General features: G+C 41.3%; 1 protein-coding gene across 1 annotated transcript; it reads left to right on the top strand.

The window, feature by feature from the left end:
- Nucleotides 1-521: 521 nt before the first annotated feature.
- On the top strand, nucleotides 522-25,820 carry Ccdc150 (coiled-coil domain containing 150). Its single transcript, XM_055616771.1, has 11 exons — nucleotides 522-848; nucleotides 8,789-8,917; nucleotides 10,368-10,537; nucleotides 11,659-11,752; nucleotides 12,707-12,876; nucleotides 15,214-15,340; nucleotides 21,857-21,925; nucleotides 22,013-22,174; nucleotides 23,244-23,330; nucleotides 25,093-25,212; nucleotides 25,475-25,820. The coding sequence occupies exons 1-11, from the start codon at nucleotides 522-524 to the stop codon at nucleotides 25,598-25,600; spliced, it is 1,581 nt and encodes a 526-aa protein (XP_055472746.1). The 3' UTR covers nucleotides 25,601-25,820.
- The last annotated feature ends 1,427 nt before the right edge of the window (nucleotides 25,821-27,247 follow it).

The following is a 27,247-nucleotide window of genomic DNA, read 5'->3' as shown; positions in this document are numbered from 1 at the left end:
GTATGAGTAGTGGCTTACCCAGCAGAGTGCCTGGGGAGGCTCACACCTGTTCTCAGTCACAGCATTTCAGTAAATGGATCAAGTGAAGCAAGCAAAGTGTAGAAGATGCTTAGTAAAGAACTTAGCCCATGAATATTTTCCTGAAAGAAAGCAATTCAGTTAGTGATTACAAATTTAGCACATGTGGAAATTAGATCATTGTAAAAATCCTTAACTGTTAGTATAAACTGAAAACCTTCGTGTCTTCGACTTTTGTGTACATATACCCCCACTAACTATGGAACTGGAATATTTCTTCAAATGGAATGTCCATGGGGTTCTAACCAACTGGCTCTTCTTCTGAGTGTTGAGGTCACAAAGTTGTAAAGAGGCCTCATTAGAGATAGTCTCCTAAGGAAGCTTCTTCACTAGGTCAGTGTGATCTTTTCCTTCTGGAAGGCAACGAATACGCTTTCCATCTTCTTGGGTACTCCTTGAAAACCAAGTCTTAGCTTACTTGATTCTGTTACTCATAACTGGTGATGCCGCCAAGAAGAAGGAAATCTCCAGAGAGGCCCATGTCTTCGAAATCCCTTGAAGGTTCTCGGCTTTATGTCAATCATGTAAAGGAAAGAGCTCCAGCAGTTGCCTTGCCCCATGTTCTTCCAAATGCATCACGTCGAGTGAGTTTCGCACCTACCTTGCCTTCTGTGAAAATGTCCCAGGATTTTGGAGACTCCAGAATCTCTCTAAAGACTCTTTTAAATGCTATTAAAACCATGGAGGGGAGGCTAGAAGGCAAAATAGACATTCTTGCCTCAAGACCCTTACTAAGTGAGGACTGCTCAGAGGTCCTTAATCAGAGTTCGGTAAGTGAAGAGCACACATTGGGTCTTAGGGACATTTCAGATGTGGAGTGCAGTAATAACTAGAAATGCGTGACTTGAGTAACAAGGAAATTTGAGAGTTCACAAATAATGAAAACTGTTTTGTAAATAGTGACAATGAGTTTTGCTGTCACAAAATTTTGTTTGGGTCATAGAAAAGTTGGTTTAATAACAACTGACTTTTCCAAAAGCTTTGATATTTTAAAATTTATGCATAATTATAAAAATTGAATCGAAATGATTGGGTAAAGATTGTTGTTAAAATAGAGATATATTAATCTGAGTAGTCCCAATATATTGAACATTTAGAAATATTTTTGGAGTAAACTTGTGAAAACATCATCCTTTGCTTGATATTTATAGACAATAACTATCATAGCTTATTTTCCGAAGGATATATGTTTATATATTCTCAGAAAATATTTTTGCTGGTAGAAATACATATAATAACAATTAGGGAAATAGAAATAAAACCAGATTGAAATACTACCAAATGTGTATTGGAAACGTTCTGTCTTTGTAGTAGTTTAGGGTTTACACAAATGTCAGGAGCCGCCAGCTTGTACATCTTATGTCTGCGCAGCTTGCTTATGTCAGTTACGCTTAGCAAGGCACTGTAGACAAAGTGAAGAAGGAAAGACACAGGGAGACAACAGGTGAGTGTGTGTCAGGGAATGGCGAGGACTGGAGGAAGCAAACATAAAAGGTGTCAGTGCTGCTGGGACAGCTCTGCGGCCTGCTGATCCAGCACCCGCAGCTGCTCATGTGGGAGCAAATTGCACGGAACCGTTTGCACACATGCGCGTGCACGAATGAGGCCGAAAAGAAACCAGTTGAGCTCTATAACCTGGGTGATGATGATGTGACAGTTCGCCATGCTGAACCGCAGGGCATTCTTTTTGTTACATTCTGGGAGCCTGTAGTTATTTTGAGTTTTAGAAAGAGTAGCATGTAAAATAGTGTGCTAATCTGAAATTATTGTGCAGATCTGTAAAAACTGCCTCCTGCTCACAAAGTTCTAGTGTTTATGCCTTCTGGATTTTAAGTATATATAAGTATATATTAATAAATAACAAATATATATTATACATAAATATAAAATATATTTTAGCATATTGTATAAATATATATAAAGATATAAACGTATTTTATCTTTATAAATTTATGTATTTATATATCTTTATAAAAATATTTATAAATATTCATAGTTATAAATATGTATTTATAAATATATGCATACTCATGAATTTATATATAATGTATTATATATGCATATATATTTATAAATATATAAATATATTTATATTAAAACATTTATACATTATGTTTATTATATTTATATATTAAAATATATTATGTATTATATTAGAATATGTTGTCTATAAATAGGTATTTTTATATAATATATCTATATTTATGTTTATAGATATATATTTATTATATTTTATAACATATAATATGCATTAATGGTATATTGGTTTATTTATTTTGTGGTCGGGGGTACGTTGCCATGATACACATGTGAAGGAATGGGTTCTCTTCTACCATGTGGCAGGTTCCAACTCAGGTCATAAGGCTGGTTGGAAAGTAATTTCCCTTGCGGAGCCAGCTTGCCAGCCCTATCCCCACGCCATGCCTGTGTGGTTGTGTGCACCTGTGTACATGTGTGTGCCAGGTCTTTATATTGTTAATTTATATTTTTGGGAGTTTATACTGCTACTGTTTGCATCATTTTTACCCCTCCCTCTCCTTTCCCAATTCCTTTCATGCCTCCACTACCACTTCCTCCCAAATTCGTGACCTTTTCTTTAATTATCATTATTACACATGCTGATATAAGCACAGCTTGCTGAGTCCATTTACTGTGGCTAGCATGTACATGTGTTAGGGCTGACTGTTTAGGACTGTATAACTTCTCAGAGAAGACTGATGGTCCTTTCTTACCAACCATTAATTGCCTCTGGCTCTTCGTCTAGGAGTGGAGGCTTGTGAGATCCCCTATCCATGTCGGCATGCCAAATGGTGTTGTCACTGTGTAGTTCCTTTTGAGATGACCACATTGTTCAGGCTCAGTGTCACTTAGAAGATGCTGTCCCCACAGCAGATGCTGCTGCTCTTAGAATCTTGCTGCCTCCTCTGCGACATTCTCTGAGTCTTAGGTGTAGGAGTTGTGTTGTGGATCTATCAGTGAGGAGTAGTGCCCCACAGTCAGTTGAGAGGCTTACCGATTACTTTGATTCTGTTTTCCTAGTTGTTTTGATTAGTGCTTCTTCCTTTCTTCCCTGTTCAACTTAGGGTGTTTCTGGCTTGTTGATTTAAACATGGTTGATTCTTTCGTGCTTCATCCTTCTTTCTTTCTTGCCCTTCTTTCCTTTGCTATCATGATTGCAACTGTTCAAGTCCTTTATGTTTAGGGTGCCTTTAAATATTGTTTGTGTTGCTGGCTTGGTAGCCATGAATTGTTTACTTTGATCTTGTCTTGGAATACTTTCATTTCCTTCATTAACTTTAAAATATAGCTTTATTGGATATAGCAGTCTTGGTTGGCAGTTTATACTTTCAAGGCCTGAAATAAATCATTTTATGCTTTCCGGAGTTTTGGGATTTATGTTGAGAGATCTGGTTTTATCCTTATGTGTTTACCTTTGTAAATGAGTTGGTGTTTTGTGTTATAACTTTTCTTATGTTTTGCTTTGTGCTTTTGGCATACTGACTATAATGTGTCATGGGGAAGGTTATTCTCTGGCCAAGTCTATTTGGGCTTGATATTCTTTCGCTAGATTTAACATTTCTGCTGTAATCTTTATTTTTATTATTTGTTTTTAATTTGGGAAAAAAATCTTAGAATACACTTTTTCTTTTTTACTTAAAATTTTCATTTCATACAACATATGTTAATCATGATTTTACCCTTTTCCAACTTTCTCCAGATCCTCCACACCTCTCCAAATCTACTCAACTTTATTCTTTCTCTCTCTCTCTAAGAACATATAAAAAATTAAAATAAACAGTAAGATGAGAAATGTCACAACAAAACTAAATAAAAAAGTCCCCACACACACACATAAAAAAGTACCCCCTACCAAAAAACCAGCATAAAGTGAATCTTGTACTGACCGGCTGCTCGTGGGCATTGGCCCTGCCCTAATATCTTGTTTATATACCCCATGATCCTTTATTGGATCAGCTATAATTTTTTTACTAGATTTTTATATGCTGTTAGCTCTTATTCCAGCTCCTTCCCAGGAGATTCTTACATTTAGTCTCATGATCATGTCCTGAGAGTTCTTGAAAACTGTGGTCATGTTCTCCCTACTGGTGCCTGAATTTAGTGTTTCTTCAGCCTTCCATCACTAATATTCTTTTTTTCTTTTGTTTGTTGTGTTTTACATGGCATGTGATACACTTTTATATGTGTGTGTACATGAGTGGGGATGTGTGCATGCCCACGTATGTTCATGCAGAAGCCAGAGCAGGACATGGGGCTCCTTCCTCTATTCCTCTGCTTTATTCCTGTGGTGCAAGGGCGCTCTCTGAGCCTGAGGCTCTCCCTTTCAGCTGCGGCAGTTGGCTGGGATCTGCTTATTTCCACCCGCTAATTCAGATGCAGATATAGCCATGCCTGACTTTTACACGGATGATGGACATTGAAATTCTGGTTCTCATGATTGCATCACAGATGTTCCTACCTACTCAGTTCTCTTCTCTAGCCCACTAACATCCTTTCAGTTGTTGATTAGATCTACTGTTTATGCTTTCCTCTGTTGTTTTGAGTTTTTCATTGCTAATATTCTGGTTTTTTATTAAAATATCAATTTCCTTGCTGTATTTCTCAACCATGTTGCTGGCATACTAACTTTTTAATATATGTTCTGAATGGATTTCCTTACTTCTTTCATGTTTGTCTTTTTCTTTGAAGTCGTTATCAATTTTTAAAGTAGACTTCCAGATTCTTGGTTTGACATTAAACCATGTCAGTCTCTTTGGATGTGGTAATTTATGGGCCATAGTCTTTGGAGGTGTCTTCCTCCTTTTACATGTTTCTTGTGCTTCTGTGTTACAATTTCTGCATCTTAGATTGAACATCTGCTCCTGTTTCATTTGTGGTTCTTCTTAGTAAACAGCCTATTCTCAATTCCCAGTACTACTCAGAGTAACACTCACGGTAGCAGCAACAGCTGTAAACCAGACGAGATACAGAAATTGAAAACTGATACAAGAGCAGTAAGCGCGGGAATGGCAAAGATAATTTGAGTATACTATAAAGTTAAAAGTTATTTCTGGTCAAGGTAGAAATAGTGAATGAATGGAATAAAGAAGATGGCTCAGCAGTAGAGGCCCTCGCCACACAAGCCTGACATCTGAGTTAACCCCTGGAATCTGTGGTAAGCTGGAAGCAGAGAACTGTCTCAGCAAAGCTGTCCTTTTGACTTCCACATGTGTACTGTGGAACCATATATTAACATTGCATATCTCATCACACACACAACACACAGCAGCAGCAATAGCAACAATAATAGTCTTTAAAAAAACAAACAGTGAAAAATTCCACTGAAATGATTTTTTCGAATAGGGGAATACACATGGCAGAAAAAAGATCAAGTGTTGGAACAGCTTCTTTCTGGGTCCTATAAAATTGTCTGCCAATTATAAAGAAAAGTTAGTAAGTCTGTCTTTCCTACCATTTAGGACAGTGCTGAACCAGGACCAGTCAGACGTCAGAGTTGTCTTTCCTTTACGAATGTCTCTCCCCTGTGTACCAGAGCCTGTGCTGACCACCGTTAGCTTTGAATCTTGTCCCAACAGTTTTTCCTATAACCCACAGTTCCTTAGTTCTCTGGGTGGCTAGCGTTGTCAAAGGAGGAGACCTGAACATGCTATGGAGTGTGGCAAAGCTCTGAGACAGGTCCAAGAGGACCACTCTCTGTGCTTTCAAACCCTCAGGACCACAACCCCCAGCCCAGAGTCTTGTGACCTGTGTCTTCAACAACACAAGGTTGTTCTTGGAATGGGATTTTCTGGCCCTCCCAGGTGTAGTGGATAGGAGTGACTTCAGCTCTTGCTATTCATGTGCCTCTACAGATGAGGCTGGAGTGCAGTTCTCCAGTGGTCTACAAGTAGTCAGGCTATGCACAGTGAACCCCACTACAGACGCATGACTTCAGAAGATGGCATCACCTGTGTACAGCAAGCCCGGGGCTGTGGGACTCTTCATTTATCCTCGAGTGGTGGACTAAGGTCTGGCAATGAAGGGCAGTACTCCCGTTCACTGTAGCCTTCACCACACAAGTGGAGCCTCCTGTTACTTCAGCTCCTCTCCAGGTCCCTTGACTTCTGATTAGACCTTAAATTCAGCTCTGAGGGTAGCACAGTCTTTAATAGTTCCTTCTCTAGATGACCCCTAGCCACTGTACTGTGAAGTTTGGGGAGTTGTTTACAGCTGTAGCTGGTGGTGTTCACCTGGCAGAGCAGGGCTTAAAAATGAGGTGGACTACAATGTCATAAAAGAGCCAACTCTATTCAGAGCATGAGTGCCAGGGACCAGCTCCAGCACACAGGGTGGACCAAGGTGGCCACAGCATCTGCGATGACCAGGCTGGTGTTTCTCTCTATAACTCTTAAACTCTCAGGCTGGTGGCCTTGTTACTCTCTATATACACTTTAACTCTTAATCTTCCAGGCTAGTAGCCTTGCTATTTGGGGCTCTTTCTATATAGAGTTTAATTCTATATGTACAGTTTAACTCCCAGGGGCCGCTGATCACAAGAGCCTCTAAAGGACAAGACAGTGGAGGATCTTAATCAGTCAAGCCAGGTGGCCCCTTTAACTCAGAGGACAAGTGGACGCAGCCCTGACAGTTCCTTGCTGTAAATACAATAGGTTATAAATAGAAAAACTTTAGTTCCTTTTAACTTAATGGCTCAGCAGTGAACAGTGGCTTGCTAGAAGGTAGAGTCCTAATTAAGAAGGCTGATAAAACCCTCCAGACTGCTTCTCACCTACTAAACTTAATAACTTAGAAACATGCAAAAGCGTACAGTTTTGGCAGACAAAGCAGGCAGATAGTTACAGACCTCACACACACACTCAGTAGAAAAAACAAGGGAGCTCCCAAAAACACATTCATCCACGTATATGTAAACAGATATATATATATACAATATATATAGACAAACACATTTTTGGATGAAGTGGGTGGCTTCAAGAACTGTTTAATTGTCTTGGGTTTTTATACTGTCCAATACAAAGGTACTCTATGAATGGAAAAATTACATCATTCAAAATTAGATATATAAAAGGAGTTACAGTAGGACTATTGATTCTAATATCTAACTAGATGTTTTGTTTATTATAAGTTTGAAGCAGTGGTTTTATTTATGTGCTCATTATAAGTTTAAAGCAGTTTTATGTTATTTCAATGTACATTTTGTGTTCAAAGCAAGTTTTTTAAGTCAAGGTTTTTCGAAGAAACAGGTATCTGATTTGTATATCTAACCATTTATTCTTTGTTTTTATATTTATATGGTCTTATCATGGTGTACATCTGGGCTTTATCCTTGGATTAAACCTGGAATGAATGTAAATCAAGTGTTTGACATATGGAGGTTCATAGAGTTTCTAGCAGTTTTCGTTACACTGCAGTAGGGTTTCTAAATTACTTGAATCAAGTCTTTAAAATCATCATCAGGGGTTATGAAATCATCAGTTTGTTTAAACAGTACTATGAAAGTACATCTTCAAAATAATGTGCAGGAAATCTGCCCAACAGAGTGAAGCAATAAGCAATGAGGGTCTCTGCCATGCCAGATATATGAGACAAGCATGGAAAGGCAGGCTAGCAACAATAAGCAGTCTTGAGGCAAAATCTGTAGGGCTGTGCCTACAACAGAGATATACCCATTCGTCAGCCATGCAAAAACAAGTGGGCTGCCTCCAGGAAGCTCACTTGCTTGCTTCTTCTAATCCAGCATGTAGTTGCTCCCAGCACATCAGACAACTTACACTCTGAGGATTAAGAAGAATCACACAGAATAAGGTGCTCAGTCACAAGGACAAGCTGCACGTGGCAAAAACATATTTTTCCATAGAGGCACATGAATAGCAACAGCTAAAGTAAATTCACTCCTATCCACTACACCTGAGAGGGGCATGAAGTCCCATTCAAGAACAATTTTGTGTTGTTGAAGAAACAGGCCACAAGACTCTTTCTTGTCTTGTTTTCTTGGAGTTTTCTCAAAAGCGCTCAGAATTTCCCTTGTGTGACTCCATTCCTGGATGTGTTCTGACAGGGAGTAGCAAAATGGACATTGAGTAAGTACCTCACCAGAGGTCTCAAATGGGTTGGAGGCTTGTCCTATGAAGAGGGGAGCCATTTGTCTCAACAGGGCCTGCCTGCTTACCTTCTGGACAAGGCTTCCAAATCGTCTACCCTCAGCAGGAAGCCAGACCACAGGCGTGTGCCATGTGCTTGCTTCCAGTTGTCAGTGTTCTGTTCCCTGTGCTTCCCCCTGCTGCTTACTCCCTGTGATCCCTCCTCTTCCCATCTTTCTGTCTTCTGACTAGAGCTGTCTTCTGTTGTCCTGACTTTTCTCATTTGCCCAGACTTGCTGGGGCAGCAGCTTATCTCTATCTCAGTCTGGGATTGTTTGCATTTTCAAAACTTTTAACTCCATAGTCCCACTCTTTGTGTGAGTGTTTGAGTTACGTGCTAAGTTTGCCTATGCTTGTTCACTGATTTTGTTGTTAAGAATTTGTAGTCCTTTGTAAAGGGATAAGCAGCTAATGGAGGTGGGTTTTATTTATTCAAGTGGATAAGCATATATAACTATTAATGTTTGTTTTCTAAATTCCTGTGCCTTATTACAGTCACTGATTTGTGGTGTTTTAGAAAGTTATGCATTATTTCTTTTTGTCCTTCCAAGATGAAATCTATTCTTGGGAAGAATGAGGAAGAGCTGGCCCAAGCAGTGAAGTGTCGAGATGCTGCCCTGAAAGAGAGCCAGAAGTTGAAAGGGGACCTGGAGGTTTTGGAGGACAGGGAGAACAAGAAGGCAAGGCGTCCCCTCTAAAAGCCTATCTCTGACAGGGGCATATGAAATCTGACAGGCTGCACTCCCTGACTTCTTTTTCCCATTCATGAAAAGAGCAGCTATGATCAGGGAAGGGTTAAAATAGTTGTAAATTTTCCATAATGATGTGCTGAACTACTACAATTACCATAACAAAATGTTTTCTATTAAAGTCTGTCTGATTTTGGTAGCAATCTAATTTCTTTTTATTCCTTTTGATTTTTGAGACAGGGTCTGACCACATAGCCCTGGCTGGTCTGAAAGTGTCTATCCTGTCTTAGTCCCTTGGCCCGTGGGCTAGGGTTACAGGATTTTGCCCTCCTACCAGGCTCTTCCTCATTTTAATAGTGTGATGTGACCTTGCTGTGATGCTTCTCCTTACCATTGTTCCTCTGTGACTTAGCAGGAGCAGAAGTCCACTCCCAGACAGCTTTGAAAATGTATTGAGACTTTTCATTCACACATTTAAATACATCTATAAAACTTGTAACAATCACACCAGTTCAGCATATCTGTCACCCCAGATGTTTATCATTTGAATACATACCTTACTAGCTACTTATACTAGTATATGTGAAACATTCAACTAATTCTTGGAAGACATGTTATCTTATGATAGTTTAAGAACCATTAGGAGTTTTCTCCTTCCCAGCAGCACCACTACAGGTTAGCCATCCCATGTCCATTCTCCACCAGCTTTCCTAGGCTCAAGCAGCCACAGTTCTACTTCCTTGAGGTCAGGTTTTAGCTTCCACATCTAAATGACCATACACAATAGATATCATTCTGTGCCTGAGTTATTTTGATTCAATCTAATGTCCACCACTTCCACCATGTTGCTACAAATGACAAAATTCTGTTATTCTTATGTCTGAATAATATTCCATTGTACATGTGGGCCATATTTTTATCTCAGACCTCCTCTCTCTATGTAATGTGTTGCTCTATGGATATATGTGGATGCATTGTGGAGGTCAAAGGAAAATTTTCAGGAGTCTGTTTTCACCTTTCATCATATGGGTCTCAGAGAAGGGAACTCAGGTCATCAGGTTTAGTGGACAATGCTTTATGCCCTGAACCATCTTGTTGGCCCATCTCAAACTTCTTGACAGCCAGTGATGTGTTAACTACCTCTTGAAAGAGGGAGGCCTGTGGGCACATCATTCATCAGCAGCACCACTTTCTTCCCCAGTCTTTTATCCTCAGGTGTGTTCTCCTTTTCTGAGCCCATCAGAAGACAGTTAGGGACAATTGCCCAAGATCACCTTTGAACCAAAGACGTTGTTGGCCCAGTATGTTCACATAGTCGCTCACTGTGCTGCGGCAGTGGTCAGGAAGCCACACTGCTCTTCTTTTTCACAAAGAACAATAACTTAGACCAAAATGAAATACGTGTTTCCCTTTTGTGTCTTAAAGTTTGATTTTCCCTCAGGTGGGAAACTTCCAGCGACAATTAGCAGAGGCTAAAGAAGACAACTGCAAAGTTACAATCATGCTGGAAAATGTGCTGGCCTCTCACAGTAAGATGCAGGGAGCTCTGGAGAAAGTCCAGGTAGAGCTCGGGCGAAGGGATTCGGAGATCGCGGGCCTCAAGAAGGAAAGGTACCACATTTGTGTTTCGGCCATGTCGAGGAAGAACATGAAGTCTCTTGAGTACCATTTACTTTGAAAAACTATTCAAATGGTGTTTAAAGAACTAATAGGTTAGGGACTAAACCTGCAGTTAGAAAGCTTTCTGAAAAATCCAAGTTACAAGCTGGGTAAGGTGGCGTACACCTTTAATGCCAGCATTTAGGAGTCAGAGACAGGTGGATCTCTGAGTTTGAGGCCAGCCTGGTCCACATACACAGTTCCAAGACATCCAGGGCGACACAGAGAAATCCTGTCTTGAAAACCTAAGAAAGTTGCCCATGCTAGAGTGGCATGAAGCAAAATGTGTCCTCTGAAGTTCATAGATGTTTGTAGTCTTGCTACTTTCAGCACCATTCAAGCCTAAATTCCAGATTAATCACTATTTTAGGTTAATCAGCCTGAGAATTACTCTTAGCTGTGTTTTATTAGTGAACTTCATGGAATGTTTCAAATTACATAAAATGAAAAACTGAATAATAAATAAAAATTACATTTAATATTTCTTTTGTGCGAAGTAAAAATGTTCTGAGACTGATAGTGCCTCTGGGATAGATCATGTATATTCCCAGATTACATTGCTTCTATGTTATGACAAGTGACTTGTATTTTCTTCATGTATTTATCTTTATTTTGCATATTATAAAAGTGTTATATAGTACTTTAAATTTAGGAAAGGTAAGAGAATAGTAGATAGCATATCATTTACTTGACAAAATACATTTCAAAGTAGCTATTATATTTAGAAGCAAAAACAAAAAACAAAAAAACAAAATCTCAGCAGCAGGCCAACCCTTACCAAACTAGTGAAAGTGTATACTAAAATAAATTGCTGTTCTAGAAGTCAGTCACAACATGGGCTCATAGCCTACTAAGTTATCCATACATGGAACAACTTTTAACTCCTTAGAAGCCTTCCTTCCTCGCTCTGAAAATATAGCTACGACTGTTACCATCACCTCGCTGACGTTTTGTACATGTGTAGCTACTAACAGTGCAGCCCGAGCCGGGAAGGAAAGGTGGCATAGGACTTTGAAGTGTGTCACCATTCCTGTACCCCTCCTTACAGTTGTCTCTTATGCCTCTAACTTTAGGTCTCTAAATCAACAGAGAGTACAGAAGCTTGAAGCAGAAGTGGACCAGTGGCAGGCCAGGATAATGATTGTGGAGGCCCAGCACAGCAGCGAGGTAGAGGCCAGGGTCCTCTGATAGAATCAGTAAGAGACCAATTTAACAACAACACCGACCCGCTCAGTTTATTGTGACATTAGTTTTTAGAAAGTTCCTTTTCATTCAGCTAAGAATCCTGGGCAGTGACATATTTATGAATAGAAAATAGGTAATAAATTGCATATTTTTTTTCTGATTTTTTTTTTTTGTCTCATATTGCCCACATTCTTTTCGTTTACCAATGCACAGGTTATTCCCAGAGTTAAATGCCTTAGCAACCTCAGAGTTTAGTAATCTCAGAGGTAGCTGGCGACCCTATTAGTGGGGCGCTACGCGCCCACAAAGAATGAGCCCACAAATGCAGGTGTGTAACAAACATGGAGAAGCCTTTAATGCTCGTTGATTTGGAGGCCAGAGCACTTGTGCACCATGTCACTTGTGTGGAGGTCAGATGGCAACTCGTGGGACTCATTTTCTCTGTGGGTACAATGATTAAACTCAAGCTGGCAAACTGGGTGGCAGGTGCCTTTCCCTACTGAGCCATCTCAGTAGGCCTTAACTAAGCCTGGTTTGGGGACAATATATAAGAAATAGTTGCCAGTTTTTAATCTACTAGAGAATGAGGCCGGACAGTTGATAAAATCAGTAAGAGACCAATTTAACTGGTAGAACTCTTGAAAATCAAGGTAAAGTAAGCTAGCTCTTTACTCTGGTGCTTTCTGATCTACAGTGGAATTGCCTCCTAAGAATCTCTTAAGCAGTGTGCATTGTAAGTTGATGGTGGTGGTGGGGTGGGGTGGGGTGGTGTGTGTGTGTGTATGTGTGTGTGTGTGTGTGTGTGTGTGTGTATTATTTTACCTATAGTGTTTCTTTTTAGTTCCAACTGATAATTTCAGTGGCATTTAAAAATGTAAGGAGTGAAGACTATTCTCTTGACTGCCCTCGACTCACAAGCTGTCTTCTCCCTTTCAGATGGAGCCACTACAGAAGTCTCTAGATGTAACTAGAGAAGACAACAGGAAGTTGGCCATGAGCCTGGAGCAAGCTCTCCAGACAAATGGCCATCTGCAGTCTAAGCTAGATCACATCCAAGAAAAACTAGAAAACAAGGAACTTGAGCGGCAGAACCTGGAAGCCTACAAGTAAGGACAGTATATTCACAGTGAAACGGGAAGCGCTGCCCTCCCTTGGGGAAAAGGTGGCTTCTTCAGATAAGCCAGGGAAGCCCTTCCTTTTTCTTGAGCTAGTGTGCCTAGCTCAGTCATGGTGAGCAGCAAGGCACAGCTGAGGAGCAGCCAGTACTAGCTGGCTGGGAAAAACCTATATGGGTCTCCTTTTCAGCGCTTCACCCGCTATCAGGCTGGCTCTTTATGTGAAGTTAACCCACTGTAAAGATGACTGCAGGGACACACGATTCTACCAAGCCTAAGCCTTCCTTTTAAAGGATCATTGAGGCATAGAGCACACACTGATAGTTTCAGCACTTAGAAGGCTAAGGCAGGAAGATCATGAGCTTGAGGCCAGCCTAGGCTACATAGTAAGATCCTATCTCAGGAAAACCAAAGTAAGGGCTAAAAGAGATGGCTCAGCAGGTAGAGGCACTTATGTGGGTCTGATGACCTGACTCCAATACCCATTCCTGTAAGGCAGCAGGACTCGTCCTTGACTTGCCCAAGACTTGTCCTCTGACATGGGTACATGGTATGTGCACACATGAACACAAATGCAAATAAAAACTTAAGGAAACCAAAATACATATTTAGGCAAGGAATCCCAGTCTTCTGAGTGGGCTTAACTCATCCAGGAGTAGAACATCTAAGTAGATGATAAGTTATTAATCCTCTTTAGATTTTGCTTATAATTGGTTATATCAAACCAGGAAGGTTTTGTTACAAACAGTATGTCAGTAAATATGATTTAGACACTAATATCAGTCATGGAAGTTTATTTTCAGGGAAACATATATAGAAGCTTGTTCTTGTCACTGATTGTACGTGTCAGTGAAGGATCAGGGCAGAAGCTAAAGCAGAGATGGTACTTTCCGCCTATGAGACCTGTGTGAGTTTTGGCTAAAACGATATGGTGTTTGTGTAGTGGCTGGCAGACTCATAAAAAAACCCTTCAAAGTTAGATATCGTGTTTAAGTTTACCTACTAAGTCATTCTTAGCCCTGAATAGCCTGAAAATTCTTCAGGTACTCTTTGTTTTTCTATTGATTTGTTTGTTTTGTCCTATTTAGGTTGGTTTATTTTATCTTACTTTACAATTATTTTTCTTGTTTATGTTTTTAAATGCCTGTTCATTTTCTAATAAGAGCACAAGAAAGGATGTATATTTGGATGGGCAGGGAAGTAGGAGTCTATGGAAGAAATTGAGGGAAGGAAACCATAATTAGAGTATATTGCATGAAAAAAAATCTATTTTCAATTAAAAAGAATGTAAAGTATAATCCTCTCACTATTGTTAAAACAATTATTGCAGGGTCAATGATAGCGAAAGAATAAGGTGAGGCTCATAGGCCTCCTTGTACCATTTGCTTCAGAATGTGTCTTTACCTACCCCGCATAGCTCCTATTTTCATTAAAGACTAATCCCACCTTATATGACATTTGCCAACCTCTTGATATTATGCAAATTTGTACTAATCTGGGTATGCTCTTAGGAAGAAAGATAATGTATGGGGGATTATGTTTTAGACTTGGTTTTGAGGTGGAATTATGAGATGTAGAAATGCAGGTCTAGTTCTGAAGAGTTCACACCTTACAAAGATGAGAGCTAATTTTCTGAAGTGCATTGTCTTCTCTGGGAAGTACAGGTAGAATGGAGGTCAGAGCATGGCCCAGGAGAAGGAAGAGTCAGACAAGGAGCATCTGCAATTGGTTCACTTCAGGAGCCCTAGAAGATTACACAGAGAAAGGATCTTCTTGATCTGGAAAATTCCTGATCATATAGAAGCAAAACTGGGCTGATGAGGAAAGGCAGGCAGGCAGAGAAAGAATGGAGGCTCAGGGCTCTGGAAGGAGAACACGTTTGGCTGCATTCTCTCCTGGGTCTGTGGAAGAGCTGGACTGTGAGCAGAGACTATAGAGAAGGCCCCACTGAGCCTGGAGAAAAATCAAGAGTAGAAGGCTTGTCGTTGAGTTTGCGATTGGGCAAGTATAGCTCACTGAAACCAGAAAAATGTTTCAGGGACTAATGGTGGACAAACTAGCCCATCTCTTATGTGCAGTTATACCCTCTATTTCTCTAAATGCTCTCCCCACTTTTGGTTGACTCCTTCATACAGACTGGGGTCTGGGTTTAACACCGCTGGCTAGGTTTGCACCCCCTTTTCCTTGGTTCTGAGTTCCTTGGTTATGAGGTTGAGCTGATGACCTCGTTTGTAAACCATATGCCTTTTAGACGGTTCACATTCTCCTGAAAACCTTTCTTGACTCAAGATGATTTTTAAAGCGAATTTATTGTTTCTTTCAAAACAGAGAGCAGATTGCTGAGGAATCCAAAGTAGAAGCAGCATTGCATGCAGAGCGCATTGAAGCTCTGAGAAAGCAGTTTCAAACCGAGAGAGACACTGCGAAGAAAGCAGCGCAGAGGGAAGTTTCTGAAGTACGGGGCTGTTTGAGAAGGGGGAGCACCTCTTTTTTTTAATTTTGATTTTTAATTCATTTTACATCCCGGTCTCCCTGTTTCCCACCCTCCCCACCTCCCATCCTCCCTTGTTTCCCCTGTCACCCCTCCCCTACTCCTCAGAGAAGGGAAGCCCCACCCCACCCCAGCATATCAAGTTCTATCAGGACTGAGAGCATCTTTTTTCCATGTGCCTGGTGAAGCAGTCTCACCGGGGGAAAGTGATTGAAAAGCAGGCAGCAGAATCCATGCTGGAGTCAGCCCCCATTTCTCTTACTAGGTGACCCATATGAGGACTGAGCTGCCCATCAGCTACATCTGTGTAGGAGCCATAGGTCCATTCCATGCCTGGTCCTTGGTTGGTGCTTCAGGCACCCTGGGCTCTAGTTAGTTGGCTCTGTTGGTTTTCTTGTGGAGTTCCTGTCCCCTCTCATCCTGTCCTTTCCCCCACTCTTCCACAAGGCTCCCTGTGCTCCACCCAATGACTGCCTGTGGGTCTCTGCATCTGTTTCCATCAGCTGCTGGGTGGCGCAACTCAGAGGACAGCTATGCTAGGCTCCCGTCTGTAAACATAGCAGAATATAGTTAAGCGTGTCAGGGATTGGCTGTCTCCTGTGGGGTGAATTTCGGGTTGGGCCAGCCATTAGGTGGCCATTCCCTCAGTCTCTGCTTTATTTTTGGTCCTGCACATCTTGTAGGCAGGGTAAATTTGGGGTCAAAGATTTTGTGGGTCGGTTGGTGTTTCCCTCCTTTCACTAGGAGTCCTATCTAGTTAGAGTGTCCTCTTCAGTCTCCATGACCCCTTCCTGTTACTAGGAGTCTCAGCTAGAGTCACCCTCATATCCTGTCAGGAGCCCACCCTGTCTCCAGCTTGTCACGGAGAAGTCCAGCCCAAGGTTCCTCTTCTCTCTACAGGCCCTCTGTCTTCCTGGCCCCGCTCTCCTCAAGTCTGATATTGACCCTCATTTCTCTCTGTGCTGGGGGAGCACCTCTTAAGAGGGTGCCCAGCAGAACTGGTTTAAAATGCCTGCAGTTGTCTTAGCTCTTCTGGCCCCTCTGCTCAGCAAGCCCAATATGCTGTGACCATCTCTGTTTGAACAGCAACGCTGACAGGAAGGCAGTTTCTGATGCAGGCAGAGGGGCGCCTTAAGAAGAACTTTGCTCTCACAGGCATACGACTGCCTTGTGTTAAAGATGTAATCCCTGTCCCCTCCTCCTGTCCATCCTCTGTGTGGAGAGGCACACCAACAGCAGTGGGAGGGCTGGGGATATGGCTTAGTAGGGTGCTTGCCCAGCTGCACAGAACTCTAGCTTCCTTCTCTAGCAGCACACAGTCCAGGCTTTGTGGTATATACAACTGCAACCCCAGCACCCGGGAGGTAGAGACAGCAGAGTCTGAAGTGGAGGGTCCTCAGCTACACATGAGTTCAAGGCTAGACTACATGAGACCTTGTGTTAGCAAACAAAACAAAAAAAATTGCTGTAAAAGATGTGACTCATGCTATGTGAATGAGCCAAATAATCCCTGTGCAGTTGTGATTGCCACTCTGGACACAAGATAAATAGCAAGACATCAAAGAGCTTTTCTTGGCTAACTAGAGGCATTAAAGGAATTCAAAGTAAGAAAAGGTTTGCTTTAGGCTGGTTAAGGCCAACAGCAGGAACAATGAAAGCATAGCTTCGAGTCTTGCAGAGAAGCCAGGCTAGGCTCTCTTATGCAGCCTGGCAAAGCTGAGCTACAAACATGGAAGTGTCAGGGAGAAATAAGTTACCTTAGATGGACCTGTATGTTTCACCATGCCTGGACCTAAGCTCTTTTTTTTCTACCTGAAACTTGCTCTATACCAGGCTGGCCTTGAACTCAGAGCTCTGCTTGCCTCTGTCTCCTGGGATTAAAGGTGTGTCTGTATTCCAGCTGGATCACACAGACCTAGAAAGTCTTTGGATGTGATCTCTTGTAGAGCAGCCATGTTCTGAATTAAAATTCTGAATTAAAATTCAGAACTAATTAATTCAGAATTAAAATTAAAATTCTCTATAATGATACAGTAACAATTATTACAGTACAATTATCACAGTTATTGTGATTACAGTAGAAAGTAGGGGAAAATAGAAAGAAAGTAGATGTAGGTATAGAAAACCATAACATCTTTTGCTAATTGAAAATCAAAGGGCCAACTAAAATGGTTCTATTGAAAAAGAAATAAGTCAAAAGGCTATTTTAATTTTTTGGTTTGGGTTTGTTGAGATGGGGTTTCTCTGGGCAGCCCTGGCTGTCCTGAAACTCTGTAGACCAGGCTGACCTTGAACTCAAAGAGATCTGCTTGCCTTTGCCTCCTGAGTATCAGGATTAAAGGCATGCACCACCATGCCCATCTTTCAAAAGGCTATTTTAATAGAGGAATAAACTAACTGTTGTATCATGAACATAGAAGAGAAAGTGTTAAATTTTTATATGCTTTTATTTGGTTACAGTTTGTTTTTTGTTTTTCTTCTTTTTGGGTATGGTTTTATTTTGTTTTCTTGGTTTTGAGGAGTATTGGTCTTATATTGAGTTTTTGTGTGTTTACTGAGAAAGAGTTTAAAGTTGGATAGGGAGAGAGAGAGGATCTAGGACATGATGGGAGGATAAGAATATCAAAATATATTCAAATTAAATTTTGTTTTAAATAATAAAAATTATTATAAAATAGTAAAAACGCACACAAGACTTGATGGATTTTGTCTTACCAAATTTATTATATAGTAATTGTCATTGACAGATAGAAGTTAACAACTTCAGCTAATGATACTTACAGAAGTTTTCTGAACTGTAAACCACTGTATAAATACATTATAAAGAGCAAGTTCTTTGGAAAACAAAGAGGTGGCCTAAATGTAAAAATATCCATTAGTCAGAGCTTATTGCTCAGAACACAGAAAATTGAAACCTGGATCTGGAGAGATGACTCAACAGTTAAGAATATTTGTTGACAAGGTTCCCTCCCCTCCTTCCAGGGCACTTAACTGCCTGGGAGATACTCCTTCACAAAAATATTTTTGATTCTCTCTTTCTTAATAGTTTCTATGTAGTTAATGGAAGTATATTTATAGCATTTCTTTTTTTAATTTGTTTTGTTTTGTTTTTTGTTTTTTAGAAGTCACAGTTTCAAAAAAACCTTATAATATGACCTCTTTGAACAGAAAAAAAAAAAGCACTCATAGAAAAGGAGGACCCTCAAAACATGGCCATCCTTACCTTATTGCCGAAAATAGAAATTCTTAGGTTAACAAAGAGACGTCACGAAAATGAACTGCTACAGTCTGATCAGCAGCCAACTGGATGTCACTTCTACAACACAAGAGAGAGTCTGTGCCCACTCCCGCTCCACATGTCATAACTTCACTTCAGTGTGTGCTAAACTCCCAGATGAAGATTCTTACAGTCTCAGAATTGATACCAAAAATGGAGAGTAACATTACCATCTCAGCATCGTTTAAAAGCAAGAACAGAATCAAAACAAAACAAAACTGCTTCTTAAAAAAAAAAAAAAGAAAGAAAGCTCCTTACTATGTAACAAGTATACCATGGTTAGCTTTAACTAGATATTAAGCTAGATGACTACTGGACTAAGTAAAAAATCACTACCAAATGTGATCAAGGGAGATTTAAAAGGAGAAGGGAGATGGGGAGGGAAAGGGAGACCACCAAGAGAAACAAACGGAACCAAACCAAACTCATGTAATATAAGCTGTTGTCTTATAGTACAGCAGAGATGAGATGAGATGTAGTCACCCTTCATTCCAAAGTGTGCCACCTCTGGTTGGGATGAGGAGGGAGGCTGGTGGGGGTCCAGGTCTTAGGATACCACCTAAACAAAGGTTCACTCAGAAACTTGGCCCAGTCTTGCCTGGACATCCAGCTATGCTCTCAGAGAGAGATGTCAAGGGCCATGCATGGAGATAACCTAGAACCCCTGCTCTGCTGTAGCCCATAGCAGCTCAGTATCTAAGTGGGTTTTCTAGTAAGGGAACAGGGACTGTCTCTGACATGAACTCAGTGGCTGGCTCTTTGATCACCTCCCCCTGAGGAGTGGAGCAGCCTTGCCAAGCCACAGAGGAAGCCAATGCAGCCAGTCCTGATGAGATCTGATAGACTAGGGTCAGATGGAAGAGGAAGAGGACCTCCCCTATCACTGGACTGGGGGAGGGGGATGGGAGAAAAAGAGGGAGATAGGGTGGGGTTGGGATACAAAGTGAATAAACTTTTAATTAATTATTAAAAAATTAAAAATTAATAAAAAAAAAGAAAAAAAAACATTCATTGATCTTGCAGAGGACCAGGAAGAGGTTCCTGGTGTCCAGATGGTGGCTCACAGCCTCCCTGGAATTCCAGTTTCAGGGGATCCAGTGCCCTCTCTGTTTTTATTGGAAATGAGGCACACTTGTGGTATGCATGCACACAGGCAAAGAAAACACTCATAAACATAAATAAATATAAATTTAAAAACCTAAAGCCTTAGAGGAAGCAGCTTTGATAATGGTGGCTGTGTGAGGAAACCTGGCAACAGAGTGTGCCACTGGTGAGAAGCAGAGGTGTGAGCCCAGAGCCCTGCCGCGTCCCAGCCTTGCCCTGTGTTAGCTATGTATGTGTGTGACTTGGCTTCTGACTCCATTTCCTCTGTCATAAAATCAAGGTCACTTTTTAGATCTGTTTAAATAATTAAATTGGAAAGTATCTGTAATGGGCATACGAACAAACGTGCCTAGTTACTGGTGTTAGTCTGTTTTGAGGTAGCAATGGGAAATCTCACAGCGATTAGGGATGCAGCAGAAGAGTGTGCTGGACCAGAAGGTTAGGGATGCTAGACTGGAAGATTAGGGATGCAGTGGAAGAGTGTGCTGGACCAAAAGGTTAGGGATGCAGTGGAAGCATGTACTGGACCAGAAGTTAGGGATGCAGCAGAAGAATGTAATGGACCAGAAGGTTAGAGATACAGCGGAAGAGTGTGCTGGTCCAGAAGGTTAGGGATACTAGACTGGAAGATTAGGGATGCAGCAGAAGAGTGCACTAGACTGGATGGTCTATCAAAAGAGCTACTTGCTGAGAGCAGGGACAGAGAGCACCCCCAGGCTCTAAGAAGCCTTCCCTCTGCTTGCCCCCCTTCTCAGACACCCCTTTTTAACAAGCTATGTGAATGTAAAGACATTGTGAGGACGAGGACTGTGTAAAAGCATTCGTATTTTTCCAGAAGACAAGATTATTAAAATGCTTTCACAGGAAGCAATACCATAAAATGCATGCACTAATCTAAGGTTTTGGTTTTTGGTTTTTGTTGTTTGTTTGTTTTTCATTTCTTGAGCCATGGTGCTTTGACAGCAAGAAAATATTCCTAGCATGGTAGTAATCACCTAGCAATGATATCATGATGGGGTCTGTTTTCTTTTCTTCACTTGTTTGACTTAGTCTGTCCATCTGTAGGCTATGCACATATTCTCAGTGGATGAACCTGAGGCTCAGGAAGGTAATTACACAACCCTGCATGTAGGTAGGTGGTGAAGCCGAGACTGGAGCTCAGTGTCTCTCCATAGCCATGCTCGTAAAATGCAGCTCGTTACTGCAAGTTCACATTCTTTATATAGTCTTTTTACTCTCAAATGTTAAGACTTAAGAAAATCACTTGATTTGTTGCTACATAATCAGAAATCATGTATTGTATCGGTTTTTTTTATTTATTTCTTATGGGTATGTTTTTGGCCTGTGTGTAGGTCTGTACTCCCTGTGCATACCTAGTCCCCTCAGAGGCCAGAAGAAGGCATCAGACCCTGGAACTTGGGGCTGCAGGTGGTTGTGAGCCACCGTGTGGGTGCTAGAGACTGAATCCAGGACCTCTTGCAAGAGTAGCTGGTGCTCTTAACAGCTGAGCCACCTCTCCAGCCTTTTTAAATGTATGAATGAACTGAAGCTTCTTCTGAATAGTAGGTAAACGGTGTTCCTGTTCTTTTGTCTTCAAAGCTGAAGAAAGCTCTTGATGAAGCCAACTTCAGGTCAGTGGAAGTGTCCCGGGCAAACCGAGAGCTACGACAGAAACTCACGGAGTTGGAAAAAGTATTGAACAGTAACAAGGAGAAACTGAAGAACCAAAGGGCCCAAATAAAACTGCACTTGTCTGCCAAGGCAAATAATGCACAGAATGTGGAGCGGATGAAGGTTGTATGAGAAGCCTCCCCCTCTCCTCTCTACTGCAGGGTGTTGTTGAGAGGGTCAGGGCTGCTGTGATATCTGTGGAGCTGTTTGAGAGCCCCAACAGCTGCACGTGTTCTCTGGGAAGCGGGCAGATTGCTTCTGTAGTATCGTATCTGCTTCTGCTGAGATACTGCAGTGATTCTGGGCATTTTCAGGGTCAGTGGGCTAAGTAGGAAAGAGAACCCGGCAGAAACTGACAGCTTTGATTGCAGCCAACCAGAGCTAGTCTACTGGTCATCTCTTTATAATATTTGTACGTTTACTTTCAGCAAATAGAAACAGAATTAAGGCAAATGGAGATAATTAAGGATCAGTATCAGAAAAAGAACTATGAACAGGTAAAATATTCCCTCAAACTATGTGTTTTGCATTAATGTAAAATTCTAACTTAGGTTCACCATGTTCCCCTCCTTGTTCCTTGTCAGTCATTGAGTATCCAGAGATTTATAACTGAAATGAATGCCCTACAGAAAGAGATGGAGCTGTTAGCTAAGAGCCAGTATGAAACCTCAACTCGAAATAAACAGCAAGAGTTGAGACTAGGGGCTGAGCGGAAAATGAGGCAGGAACTAGAAAATCGGTGCAAGGTAAAGAATTTTTAAATATCCTCTCAATGGTTGTTAGCAAGTGTGTGTGCCAAATCCAGTGAGAAGTTCTCAAGTATGTGTGCCTAAATCCAGTGAGAAGTTCTCAAGTGTGTTTGCCTAAATCCAGTCAAAAGTAGCAAGTATGTGTGCCTAAATCCAGTGAGAAGTTAACAAGTGTGTATGCCTAAATCCAGAAAGAAGGCACTCAGATTTTCCTAGCATCCACAGAAAGAAAAATACATGTACAAAAATGGTCTGTTAGCCATTTCCTCATTGTAGTGACAGAAATACCTGACACAAACATCTTAAAGGAGGATTTGTCAGAGCATCGTTCCATAGATTCCAGTCTGTAGTTCCTGGATCTGTTGATTGTGGACCCCAAATGAGGCAGGACAGCATGAGAATAAGAACATGTACAGAAGGAGGATGTCCATCTCATGGTGAACAGGAAACAGAAGAGGGACTGGGTCTGGGTATATTCTGCAAAAAAACCCTACTAATTACTCAAGTTTCTGCCACCTTCCAAAATAAACCAACTAAAGATTAGGCACCCAGCATATGAGCCTTTTGAAGGACGTTTCATACTGAAATCGTGGTAATTTGGGGTGTAGAAAATAATCTTCATTCTCAGTTTAATAAAAATGATGTTTGCTTTTGCAAAACAGCTAGATCTTATATATGCACTGGATTCCTTAGCCTTCTGGGAGATTTTCAGCTCTTGATTGTTCTCTGCAGAAAGAATGTACTTGTTACTGCCACAGGAATCTTAGCTATTCCTAACAAAAAGTGTAATAACCAAAAACAAATTTCAGGAGATCATTGAGCTCCCATACCTTCCAAAAGCTAAGAAAGGTGCTCTTTAATTCCAAAAAAGAGACATTAAGTTCTTTCGGCAGAATCTAAAAACCAAAACCAAACCCTTTATGTAGACTTTAGATTAAATTGTATTAAAATACAAGTAGTTCAAAAGTGTCCCGTCTTATTTTCATGATCTATCTATATTATAAATTTGAAGAATTTTGGTTCTATATGGTACATTGGAAGTTTTTAAAATCTATCACATTTTCAGGAATTGGAAGAAACTGTCAGACACCTGAAGAAATGTAAAGAAGCGACAGAGAATAAATTAAAAGAAGCCAGTGTGGAGTCAGAACAGGTGAGCTAGACCCAGGCACTTAGGAAATACAGATAGCAACGCTAAAACAGAGTGCTGTGGAGTCTGCCACTGATGTATTTGTTAGGAGTGCAACAGGCAAGGGCCAACAGCTTACTCTCGTTTTATTGTGAAGAATTTTATGTAAGGTCTGTGTTCTGATGCTAGAGAATGAGTGCTAGAATATTACTGAGCTCTGAAGTCCAAATACATACTTCTAAACAGAAGGCGAGTGCAGTAAGGTGTGGAGCTAAGGCTTGACACCCTGTGAGTTCCATGGCCTTGGGTTCTTGGCTAGACTTACAGGAGCAGACATGAGTTTTCCTTATGGAGAACAGGCCTTACATCTAATCAGAAAGTGGTTGTTTATCACGTACCCATGTAGAAGCCTGGGAGCTATGGTAATGGCCAGCTTGGCACAATAAGTCGAAGGTGTCATAGTGGCATGCAGAGAAGATTATTTTACTTCATTTTTTATTTGAAGAAATGGTACAAACTAAAGAACTTAAGCAGGTGTTTTGGTGTGACTTATAGAAAAGATATAGGTAGACCGTCATGCATGCACTGTCCCAGGGACCAGTGAAGTCACATGGCATTGGGGAAGTCAGCATGCAAAGAAGACTCTTACAGTATCATGATAACATTGCTGTCAGTTTTTCATTTGTTCCTGTTATGGCTGTTAATTTACATGACAATATAACCTGCCAACTAGTGTATTAGAAAGAAAACGACTCTTGTCAGCCTCGTTTGAATGCCAACTGTCTGCCCTTAGTAAAGTTACATTTCCTCTCGTTTTTTGAGTGTGTATGCACATGCATATATGTTCATGTGTGGGCACATGTGCATTGAACGTGAGCACGCATGTGAAGGCCAGATGAAAACCTTGGGTATCTTTAGATACTATCCACCCTTTTTTATTTTTTATTTTTATTTTTTGAGACAGGGTCTCTTATTGGACTGGAACTCACCAACTAGACTAGGCCGGCTAACCAGCAAGCCCCAGGGATCTGCTTGTCTCCTCGTCCCTGGTTCTGGGATTACAAGTACATGCCACGACAGCCAGAATATTTTTTAATGTGGGTTCTGGGGATCAAACTGAGGTCCTCATTCTTGGGCTGCCTTCCCAGCTGGCATTCACTTCCCATGAACTGTCTGTTACTGTGTCTACAATTAGTTAAAGCCCCCAACTGTCTTACTCTAATAGGTTTTTCAGTATCAGTTTTCTCTCACTTACCATACATAAGTGTGATTTATGAAGCCATTTCAGCATCTTTCAATGTACTTCTGATAAAAAAAAAAATTCTTGAAGAAAGGGTTGGGTTGGGCTGGATGGAGTTGGGCTTGGAGAGCGAAGTTGTTGCTGTTACCAGGTTGTATCAACAGACCTGGAAATATTTTTTGTAGTTCCTAAAGATAAATGACATCATAGCAAAGAAGTCCAATGCTCTGAATCTCAGCAGAGTGCACGATGGCCTTGTAATATCAGAAAGCTACTTGGCAGCACTCATTTGCTGAGACCTGTTCTGTCAGCGGTTCACTGGGTGTAGGATAGACAGCGAGCACTGACGAGAGAGGCATGCAAAGCAGGGGCCTGGCTGTGTCCTTCACAGCCTCACTCAGCGAGGACTTCCTCGGCCTGATGGCTGTTTGGTCCACCGTACAGACACAGTGCAGGATCCCATGTGAGAATCTGAGTCTTCTGACACCTAGATACGAATCTCCCAGACTTGTACACAAAAGAACTTGTGGCTGTTTGTGTGTTCAGATAACAGCTAATCTGGAAGAAGCTCACCGCTGGTTTAAATGCAGGTTCGATGGCCTGCAACTTGAGCTGACCAAAAACCGGTTGCAGAGGCTTCCCCGGGAAGAGAGGTGGATGGAAGAGGTGAGGCCAGCAGGGTGGCTGTGAGGAAGTTTGAATCCCGCCCCCTCCCTTTCTAACTACAGAAGCCCTGTAACCATCTGGCTGCTCTCAACTCCACTCCTGCTAGAAACCTGTGGATTCCGTTTTTTTCATACAAGTTTCACCCTTCCCAAATTATCTCGATCAAAACTACCTATCTGAACATAGACGTGGCATTAGGGAGGGCGAGAGGCTCTGTTGGTTCTCAGCGGGCAAGAGTTGGGTGTTACTGTTTCATCCACAGAATCAAGGCATGAAACGTGATATTGCATCCAGCCAGTCTGTTCTGCATCGATGGGAAACTAAACAGAACCTTGGGGTTGTGCCTAAGAAGTACCATTCTGACACAGAGAAGAAGAACAGCCCCTGACAGCAATGTCTCATGAGAAGACAAGCCTCCATGACTGCTAGCCGCAGAGGTGCTGGCCTGTTTCTACACCGTAAGACCATGACGTGTGCCGAAGATTTTGGACTTTATCCTTCATGAACTCTTTAATATTACTGTCCCATCTTTTTTGTCCCTTTCCCTATTTTCCACTCAATAAATTTGAATTAGTTTGTTTTATGGTAGTAGATGTTGTCATGTGATATTTGCTGTTTGCCGAAAGAATAAATGAAATGGCCACAATGAGATGTCCTGGACTCATTCTGTAGGATACTCTCTGGAAATAAAACTATTTGTAAAAATAGTAGACACTCTTCTATACCCTCTAAACACACACACACACACACACACACACTTCTGGGATGGGTGAACACAGAAGTCTTTTTAATAGGACTTATAAATAGCACATGTCAAAGACCATATTTCCAGCCTCTTTGGTCATTAGGGGTTGTTCGCTGAACACAGGTGTCAGTGCTGCTCTGCTCCAGGAACCGCACTGACAAGTATAGCTCCTCCTCACACTAGTCAGTAGCAACTTGAGTTTTATATTTGTTATTTCAGATATTAAATGGTGGGTTATGAAATCTAGACTTAACATCTCGACTGGCATAATAGCTGGCTTAATTCCCAAGTAATGGCATCTTAAGTTGGTATTACCAAGGCCTAAGAGAACAGTTACGTAAGTGGGCAATTACAATAATGCAAAGATTTGCCAGGGCTGGGGAGTCCAACACTTAATTTCTGATGTAAAATGGCAAACTGAATTTACTGCTTGCTATATTTGAAAGGAAACCATACAGTTTAGGCCTCATCCTGAGCACACTGCTGACCTTTTATGGTGTTGAGAGGACATGGAATTCAAAGAGGCACCACGGGTTGATGTATGCATTAGAGTTACTTGGGTGAGACTGGTCACTGATTGACATTCAGATGCACTATTTTGCTGGCGTTCAGAAGTAAGAAACTGCCGTTGCTTGCTGAGCTTACCAAGCACATGCAGCAAAGAAAGCTGCAGCTGGTCCAATGGACAGGCTTAAAAAGGCCTCTGAGAACTGTGTTCCTGTGGCCATGGACCAACCCGTTCTTAGAAGGGTGGTTTTTATTCTCTTGTACCCTTGTATTTGTTTCATGCCACGGACCAACCCAGTTGGGTCCCACAACCGCAGGAGAATCAGGGTTTGGGATATTCAGGAAGGCATGGTTTCGGCGGTGACAGAGACAACACCTAGTAAGGCTTTGAATCTGCTGCAATTTTACTGAAGTCAAGCTAATAATTTTATAGTAATTACATAAGGAAACACCTTAAAGTTGGCATACTTCCTGAAACATATAGACTTTTACCAAGAATACAAAGTTTACATTTTAACATAGGGCAGTGCCCACAAGAAATCTTGGCCTGAGAACTTTTGATCAAAGCAGACAAAAGACAAAAAACCTTAAACTGCAGTTTCATTATTGCTAACTAGTGAAGAGGAAAGTCAGGGGCTGTAATAGTCCTCTGAGCCAGGTCAGATACCTGCCAAAATCTTTCTCTGCATCAAAGTTTAAATACACTTTTGTTAACCATCCTCCCATATGTCTTGCTAAAGATTTACAATCCTCCTTAGAGATAAGACGCCAAGGGGGACATGC

This window comes from Psammomys obesus, unplaced genomic scaffold, assembly GCF_907164565.1.
Source record: "Psammomys obesus unplaced genomic scaffold, mPsaObe1.curated_primary_1811, whole genome shotgun sequence".
NCBI classification, from domain to species: domain Eukaryota; kingdom Metazoa; phylum Chordata; class Mammalia; order Rodentia; family Muridae; genus Psammomys; species Psammomys obesus.
This window is presented reverse-complemented; position numbering and strand designations above follow the sequence as displayed.